Raw genomic sequence first — 8,737 nt, forward strand, 5'->3', positions numbered from 1 at the left:
ATATATCATCTAAAATGTTAAGAAAAAAATGTTTTTATTTGTACCATCAATTTAAACCTGATGTTTTAGATGTAGGAAGTATGACATCAACTTCTCTTTAATAATATAATGATAAAATTATCTGGCATATTTGTTAGGAGTGTGACATATCGAGTCATAGGACTCAATGTTTTGTGTTATTACAAAATAGGATATAATCACAGCACAATTTAGAGGTCTGTGATATTAAAAGATTTTAGCCAGTTGCCAACTTGCAGTATAAAATTACAGACCTCAAAAGAGGAAAGCATGTCCATGTATGGTAAAAGCCACTGTACCCCTTACACTACCCTTAAAAACATCACTGACTAGTATTCAAAATAATTTTTTGTGAGGTAATTGGTCAATTCTCTGTGTCAAGTAATACACATTGTGCTATGTAACTGAACTGGGATTTAGGGGCAAGAGTGTGCCCATTTAGTAGTAGCTTGTACAATATGTGGCTGCAATTGATAGTTTGTATGACTGAAATAATTTAGCTTGGATAACACCAAGATAAATTTATAGTGTTAAAAGTAATATGGGGCCAGTTTGTAGGTGTGTGCCAAAAGAGATCCAGTCTCTTCTGGAAAAGAGTACAATATCTGAGTTATATCACCAAGCACCCAACTTCTGTCATGTTAAATGCATGGTCAAAATTTTTTTTAAAAAGCCATTTCATTATTTTATATGTAGTGTAGTGTAGAGTGTAGAATGTCTCTCATGTGCTTGGAAACACTCTGGAATATACTGTATATCTTACTTAAAATAAACTGCTATTAGAGAGTATTTCCATTGCAGCATTGCCAATTCTGTCTGGTCACATCGCACAGTATGGAGACTTGGCAGTAATATTAGAGACGCCTGAGATGAAGAGGTGTGACAAGCACATGGTGCGGAAGGGAGGAGACACTACCTTGTAAGGAATAGTCAACAAATCGTCATGGGCATGGACTAGGACAGTGGCCAGGAAAGCCTCTCCTTATCAAACTACAGAACATCATTATAGATAATATCTATGTGGCTTCTGAAAATGTTTTTTAGTTTTCCGTGGATTCTTTGTAGTGGTCACTTTCTATTCTCAAACATTTCTATTGTTCATTATACCTGAGATGTTTGCCCAATGAAATGTCTGTTTTCCAAAGATATAAATGTTAATATAATTCCCAGTCATCCCAGCTAATTCTTCTGAGTGGTCTTCTTTGCTCTGTTGCTTTGGACTGGTGCTGGCCCGCCTGAGTGGAGAGTGACATCACGAGTACCCCTCGTAAGCAGCTGTCCCTCAACGTCACAGAATGCTCCCGGATCTGACCGTGTGATTGTTTTCCAACTGAGACAGCATGAGCACGTACAAGTCCAAGGCTATAAAGACCACATGTAAGTACTAGTCCTCATTCAAACTCAGTTTTCCAACCAGAGGGAACTAAGACTAAGCTGCTCCAAAAACATTTGAAGGTAGGACATTTTTATTATTTTTATTCTGAAGTAGTTGGTAGGCATTGCATGCAACTTTCAAGGTTTGTGCTGAGTTTACTCAAAGTATAAAACTTTCTTCATGAGTAAAACATTATTCAATTTCATATATTACATGCATTCTATTATACTAGACTATACTTAGAGGCTGTCTCTTCAATGACAGCTTGAACTATATTCCTTCCACCATATTTATCATTATTATTATTTAGGTATTTATTTCGTGCAAGTGATCTTTTCTTTTGTAATTGTTGACTCCCTTATTTTGGGGGTTATTATATCATTTTAGTTTTTTTTCTAATTTGATTTACAAATATTAAAATACTTTTTCATTTTGAAGAATTGCATTGAATATGTAAGAGGGCATTGAATTTGTAAGGATGCATTGGATTTGTAAGGGTGCATTCACATTGGTTTCATCCTGGTTTGAGCCCATTTTAGTCCTGATATACCTTTAATTTGATGCTTTTCTAATCCTGGTTTTGTCCAGGTCTAGCCCAGTTTTAGTTATGGGGTTAAGTCCCACTTTAATCCCATTTTTGTGGGATGTCCTGAGTGTGCAAGTGTGATTGCCTTAATTGTGAATGAATAATACTAAATAACAGAGAAAAGGCAGCATCTTTAGGTATATCCAGATATTTTCTAGATAGTTCTAACTAGAGCCCGACCGATATATCGGTTGGCCGATATTATCGGCTGATATGGGCAACTTTAGGCATATCGGCTATCGGCCGTTATGCTTGCTGATAGGGGCCGATATTTCACGTGGGCATGTTATACCTCATTATAAAGCTTAGACTCTCTACATTCTGTTCATTTAATCCAATTTACAGACAGATAAATGTCCTAATATGTGGCTCCACATCAGTATTTATCTACGGAGTCATTTGTCTGTGTGTGTCCGTACTGTCCCTGAACACACCACAGAGTCGCGTCACTCACGTGTGTTTGTTTACACCCGCAGACACAGATCTAAACATTGAGATTATTTTCTTTTTACGGACAATCGGTTTGAGTCTGGATTAAAAGGACATTTATTAGTGCAGATTTGTGATGTGAGGAGGAGCCTGTTTGAGCGGTGAGTGCTGGAAATATGTCGACTCTGAAGCTAGTTTTTGTCATTTGTTATGGGTTAGCTGCTGTAGCTCCCGCACATAAACAGACTGTTTTCTATTGGTCTGTTCTAAAGTGACTATATTGGCCGTATATTTGCTACTGGACCTGCACTGATATGTAAATGAGCTGTGAACAGACGTGTGAATTATGACATTTGCGCATATAATTAATTACTGCGGCGCGCGCACGTATTTACGGCTAAAGGCTAATAGCTCTACTTTCTTTACTAGTTATGGGTCCGTCGCGAACGAAATGACTCTTAGAACCGGCTCTTTGAAGGGAACGACGGGAGCCTGATCCTTATTGGGAGCCGTGTTTTCTCTTTCTCTCACTTTTTTTCTCTTCACGCCGCGTGCAGATTCGTGGTTTGACAGCGGCAGCGGCTAAAAACGAAACTTTGAGAAATTTGCGTGTACGTAGGATTAAAAAAAATAATAAATTAAAAAAACGAGCATATTTGACTGTAGTTTAGCATAAAATAAATAAGTCCCGGTTTAGTCCTTTTTCAGTCCTGGTTTAGACCTGGTTCAGTCCTGATTCAGTCCTGCTTTAGACGTGCTTTAGTCCTGCTTGCAACAAAACAATCTGAAGAGCCACTTGGGAGCCAAAAGAACCAGCAGCTTTTAGTGAGCCGAGCCAAAGAGAGCCGGTTCTCTAAAAAGAACTGGAATACCCATCACTAGTGTCTAGAATGTGATGCAAAAATGCCATTAAGTCAACCTACTGTCTGTAAATATGATGTAAAGAGGCAGAATAACAATAAATGTTGCCTAAATAAACCCAATTTAAAATCCACCAGAGCCAAACCTAAGTTTTTTAAACAATTCAACATTTACAGTGAATTTTTACATCACTAAATATATCGGTGATTATATCGGCTATCGGCAGCTCCAACTTCCATTATATTGGTTTCATATCGGCCACAGCAAAATCCATATCGGTCGGGCTCTAGTTCTAACTTCTGTGGCCATACTTCACAGATGGAACACACAATTGAGGAATACTGTGCGCACGCTGCTTCGGTGATGGCCAAATTAAACCACCAGAGAACGCAGGCTCAGTTCTGTGACTGTGTCATCAGGAAGGGACTAGGTCAGGTCTACCCTGTGCACAGGTAAGAGTCTGGCAGATGACAGCTTCCGCTATAACTCCTGTAAACTGTTCCATTATTATCAATGCATTTACCTTTTTTTTTATGTGGTTAATCATAAATTTAATGTTTTTCCAGGTGCATCTTGGCTGCCTCCAGCCCAGTGCTTGCTTCTATTCTGGATTCTAGTGGCATTCTTGTAGAGCTGGAGGCCCCTTGTTTATCTGACCACATCCTGGGACATTTGCTGGACTACATCTACACTGGCACTTTACCACACTTGGATTACAACCTTTATTCGTATTTGCTTGCTGCTGCTCAATACCTGGAGATGGATGAACTACAACTAACTATAAGGACTAAGGTGGCAGATACACTGGAATATTACAATACAACTGATGAAGCCCATAGTTTTTCTTTATTACCACCTGGGATAGATTGTTCTAAAAACCCATCAGAATCTCCACTCCACTATTGGAATGATGGTATCTACATGAAAAGCAGACCAGATGCCTTCAATTGTGTAATATCAGAGACTGATCAGACATCTTGTATTACAGGGAGCTCTGGTCAAAAGCAACAACTGTCAACAGTGTGCCAAGACAGGGAGAAGAGTCAGTCATCTGGAGTCATAAAACCAGAGACTGGGCAAGGAAACAAACGGGAAGAGGCCAGACTACATCCATTTGTCTCAACTCAAGTGCAAGAGAATAAACCAACCCAAGTTGAGAGGATACAAGATGTTTGCAAACATGACAACGTTAAAGCTGAAGAAATACAATCAAATTCAGGAGAAGACAAGAGCCATAACTCTTCATGCAGTTCTACATCTGTTATCCGCCATAGCAGCAGAGTAATAAGAGCGCATGAGGAAAATGTGGCTATAAAACTTCCTCATGACACTGAGCCCTGCACTGGCCAGACCCTGACAGGAAGAACATATTGTGCCATTGCTGAAGATACAAAGACCTCAGATCTCCATTCCAACTACCAGGATGTGGAATACATACCTGCTTCTGACAGCAGCTGTAGTGTGAATCTGTTAGGGAACAATAATCCTGACACCTTTCAGAAAGACTCAAATAAAAATGAACAGTATGGAATTTCTACAAAAAATACAACATGTATTTCACAAGTTCACAATGCGGCTAAACTTGTTGATGAAATATCGGATGCAAGAATAAGGTTTAGAGAAAAAAGGATATATGCCAAGAGAAAACTAAAAGAGGAAAACGGTGACAAAAGCAGCAAATCAGCAAAAACTGACATGGCATGTTCTGCTTCTGCTGTGACTGAAACCTGCACAGATTATTTCTTTACTTCTGAACAAAACGCACAGCTGGAAAACAAAAATACAACAACAACATTATATAGGAGTCTATCAGAGCCACCAGAAGGAAACACGTGTCTGCCTGCTTATACTGATACTCAACGTTCATACAGTGGGCATCTTTTTTACCACTGTGAATCCATGACTAGTCACATATCATTTGCACCCAATTTCAGCCCTACATTTTCAGACAATGATCCAACTACAACATTAGACGAAGGGCAAGTTGTTTTGTTGGATATTAGTTCTAAGTCATCTGACACGTTGGTGTCTTATAAACGCACTTCAGAAACACATGCAGCTGGTGGTTTAAATGAAATAAAGAAGGATCATGATAAGACTCAAAACAGTAAAGGAGCTAATAATAGTATAACATATTGTCATGAAGAAGGAGTGGATATCTTGACGAGCTGTACTTCTGCTTGTGGTAAAAAGTGTGCACACAATTCAACTGTTTCAATGTCTGTCTCTCATCTTATACCTTCGCCTAGTATGCAACCAAATGTGTCAGACTTGTTGTCACCTGTGCAGCAAACCTTCCAGTGCTCTCTGTGTGAGCGCTCCTTCAGCCAGAGAGGATCTCTGAACAGACATGTGAGGAGCCATCTTGGAGTTCGGCCATTCCCCTGTCCACAGTGTCCCATGTCATTTTCACGGCAGTACCGTGTGGTAGAACACATGCGTGTTCACCAGCGCTCTGCCCTCGGGATGGACTTCCCAAAACCACCAGCCTCTTCAGTTTAAATTCTCTTCTGTACAGCAACATATACAATTACTACTAGACTAAATAGTTTTTTGTACTAAGACCAGTAAGGCACATTACAATCTGCTAATAATGCAGCAACAAACATACACACTGAAACAACTGATTACTCCAAGTACATTATTTATAGAGGAAATTGCCTATATGTGCTCATACAACTAAGCTATGTGTCATTTTGAGTAATAATTATATTCACTTTGTCAAATGGCATAATGCCTCTTTAGGGTTGAAATATTGAACAACTGAAATGAAAGAACTTGACTAAAAACAAAAGTCATTAAAACTTTATTATGTTGTAATAAATATGATGTATATTGTGTCTTTAATATTAAAATAAAGAAATTAAAGTGTGTGTTTGTAATTATTATTTAAACATATCGTTAATTTTAGAAGACTGTAAAGGAAATTTGAATTACATACAAAACCTATTGATGGTGTATTTATTCTGGTTTCTATTCCACAGTGGTTTCTGTCTGTGCAGTTGTCATCACTACAATGGCCTATAGAACAAAGAGGAAATTAATAATATTGCCAAGGCAGGTGTTAATTAAAGCTGAAGTATCAATAGCAGTACTGAAATTTAAAAAGCTGGTTTGGTGCATCCTTCTTATTCTATTATGTAATAATAACAATATTAATGTGTATTTTACCTGATTTTTGGTAGAACGCAGGGCAATACCCCCCAGAGTTGACATAACAACAAAAATTATTCCTCCCATTAAGAACTTGACCAGAAAAATTGCTTCCAAACACCTGCCCATGGTCTGAAAGGTAAAAGAAATATAAAAGTTTAGTTTAGAGTAAAAAAAAAAAGAAGATGTATGAGTTATACTTGCCTCATATTGTAATGTTGCAAAAAAAGTATCTGTGATATTTTCTTCCATATATTCATAGTGTCTAACATAATGCCCATATGCAAGATCAGGTAGGATATGCAGAATTGTCCACAAAGTCCCAAGTAAGGTGACAATACTCAACGCCAAGGAGATAGTAACCTACAACAAACAAAGAAAACTCAATAGCAATAGATCACTATATCAATATATTCCTGATGATAGGTCCCAATTAATACATTAATTACAATACATTTTCTATTGGGTACAATGTTGAATCTAAGGATGCCATAACTATTAATTCAGTATTTGACTAGGCAGTGATTATTAGTTTTTAATTGTGGACTAGTCAAATAAATTTTTTCTATTGCAAATCAAGATTATTTCAATAAATTTTTAACCAGATACAGGTAGAAAAATAAAGAGAATATTAATTAAGTTTATGAACTAATTAAGTGTATATTAATTTAAAATCACGAATTGTTTACTCTTTAATTTATCAAAGATTTTGATATAAATCATCGCTTGACAGTATGTTTTCGAGTCAGTAAAGTCCAGATAAGGATGAACAAATAATTCAGAGATTAGTTGATTAGTCATAATTATTATGATTAACCATTGCAGCCATAGTTGAATGCATGAATATTTGATTTTGTGGGTTCAACAAGAATAGGATAAAACAGTGACTTACTGTTTTCTTTGTTGGATTGTGCTCTGTTAATATATACAGAACTCCACATATGATGTACTGAAAGAAAAAAGTAAAAAAAGAAAAAAAATGTATATCAATGTTTTACTTTGACAGCAGAGTAGATAATGCTCTTTTGAATCTATGAACCATTGTTCCTTGTAGAAAGCCAGGTGGGATGACTGTCCATACATAGTGCATGTCTCTGTCTTCTACAACCACAGCAGTAACAGTAAAAATAGATGTTCCCAAAACCATTACAATGATCTGAAAAAAATGAAATCAATTCATAAAATATTGTTGAAGATTGCATAAAAGTGGCAGGAAAGTTGTTCTGGAAAAGGGTGTAATAACATTACCCCAACTATCTTTGGTTGTCCTTTGATGAAGCGGTGCAGTGGTTTGGCTCCTCCTGTAGTGGTGGTTTGTACTGATCCATTGCCGTCTGTGGGTCTTGGTGATATGTACAATTCAGCAGACATCTTCACAGACAGGCAAATAAAGAGAAGACACATGGAACACGATGATGTTACAACTTTTCTGTTTTCGTTATGGTTTTATATTAATGTGAAAAGGGTTTTAGCACAATTGCTGTGTATGCTATAATTTACATAGGCTAGGTGATTACATTAGAAGCAATGGTAACAGTGGTAGTTTAAGTATCATACATTTAACTTTTACTAAAAAGCAACAATATGCTACATCCGAGCACATCTGGGGATGCCTAGGTCTACTTTTTCTTTAAGATTAGGTTATTGGCCATTTTGGGATAGGTTCGGCAACTAGATTATGAATGCGACTTGTCCTTTAATAAAGGCATTTGTAGGGCGTCAAATTAAAAAAAAATCTAATATAACTTAGGCGAGCTTCGTTGGTGCAAAGAACAAGCGCAAAGAATCTCGCATATACTTTATGATTAGGATGACCCTTTAAAGAACATAAAGATCCGATGGGTCTAAAGTTAGTTTTCCCAAGATAGTATTCCAGAACCAAGCAAACAAACACATCACATTGAACATTAGTCTCAAACATTTTGTAGCTAATTCCACACTAAAACTGATAGAGCCATACCGTGTTTCACTCAGCGCTGTTCCAGTGGTCGTACCTCAGAGGAATCATGACTTGCGCACATCTGGAACCACGTATCTGTGACCGCTCCCCCCTCCCCCGCCCCCCACTTCCATAAACCCCCTCCAAGGTATGTGCTGTGTTCTGTTGGACATTGCTGGAAGCACGATGGAATGTATTGTTGATTTGATTGCTCAATCTAGCCCATTTATTTTTCATTCTGCAAAAACATATCATATTCAACAAGATGCAAAAGAGGAAGTGCCACTTGGGAGGATTTGAAGATTTCCTGTTTTTCCTGAGAAACAGAGGTGTAGCCAACTTTTCTCAACGACTGGACAGAAAAAATCTTAAAACA

At 37.5% G+C, this 8,737-nt stretch overlaps 3 protein-coding genes across 4 annotated transcripts in view; 2 read left to right on the forward strand and 1 right to left on the reverse strand.

Annotated features, from left to right (window-relative positions):
* Positions 1-941, forward strand: part of LOC110175300 (zinc finger DHHC-type palmitoyltransferase 7) — a 4,769-nt gene extending 3,828 nt beyond the window's left edge. Inside the window, 1 exon segment of the mRNA XM_055154301.1 lies at positions 852-941. Coding sequence (XP_055010276.1) covers positions 852-941 — 90 coding nt within the window.
* On the forward strand, positions 7-6,033 carry LOC129409261 (uncharacterized). Of its 2 annotated transcripts, none has more exons than XM_055154871.1 (3): positions 7-1,473; positions 3,588-3,721; positions 3,836-6,033. In XM_055154871.1, the coding sequence occupies exons 2-3, from the start codon at positions 3,588-3,590 to the stop codon at positions 5,769-5,771; spliced, it is 2,070 nt and encodes a 689-aa protein (XP_055010846.1). In that variant the 5' UTR covers positions 7-1,473; the 3' UTR covers positions 5,772-6,033. The 2 variants fall into 2 exon arrangements, with proteins under 2 accessions (XP_055010846.1, XP_055010847.1); XM_055154872.1 differs by having other exon boundaries at positions 7-1,395.
* Positions 6,034-6,052: 19 nt separating this feature from the next.
* On the reverse strand, positions 6,053-8,453 carry si:ch1073-291c23.2 (uncharacterized protein LOC799862 homolog). Its single transcript, XM_020941712.2, has 7 exons — positions 8,383-8,453; positions 7,671-7,793; positions 7,462-7,578; positions 7,315-7,371; positions 6,627-6,785; positions 6,441-6,554; positions 6,053-6,290 (listed from the first exon to the last, which is right to left on the reverse strand). Exons 2-7 carry the CDS (start codon positions 7,791-7,793, stop codon positions 6,243-6,245), a joined length of 618 nt encoding a protein of 205 aa, XP_020797371.1. The 5' UTR covers positions 8,383-8,453; the 3' UTR covers positions 6,053-6,242.
* Between the last annotated feature and the right edge of the window lie 284 nt (positions 8,454-8,737).

Source organism: Boleophthalmus pectinirostris, unplaced genomic scaffold (genome assembly GCF_026225935.1).
Source record: "Boleophthalmus pectinirostris isolate CB_2022bp ecotype Guang Dong unplaced genomic scaffold, ASM2622593v1 HiC_scaffold_19, whole genome shotgun sequence".
In the NCBI taxonomy this organism is placed as follows: Eukaryota; Metazoa; Chordata; class Actinopteri; order Gobiiformes; family Gobiidae; genus Boleophthalmus; species Boleophthalmus pectinirostris.

Bases quoted from the DNA above. Each gene is read 5' to 3' on its own strand.
- LOC129409261 (XM_055154871.1), top strand. From the start codon at position 3,588: ATGGAACACACAATTGAGGAATACTGTGCGCACGCTGCTTCGGTGATG. The intron at 3,722-3,835 runs GTAAGAGTCTGG...ATGTTTTTCCAG, and splicing joins CAGGTCTACCCTGTGCACAG to GTGCATCTTGGCTGCCTCCA.
- si:ch1073-291c23.2 (XM_020941712.2), bottom strand. From the start codon at position 7,793: ATGTCTGCTGAATTGTACATATCACCAAGACCCACAGACGGCAATGGA. The intron at 6,786-7,314 runs GTAAGTCACTGT...TGTTTGTTGTAG, and splicing joins ACAATCCAACAAAGAAAACA to GTTACTATCTCCTTGGCGTT. The intron at 6,555-6,626 runs GCAAGTATAACT...TTTACCTTTCAG, and splicing joins TTGCAACATTACAATATGAG to ACCATGGGCAGGTGTTTGGA.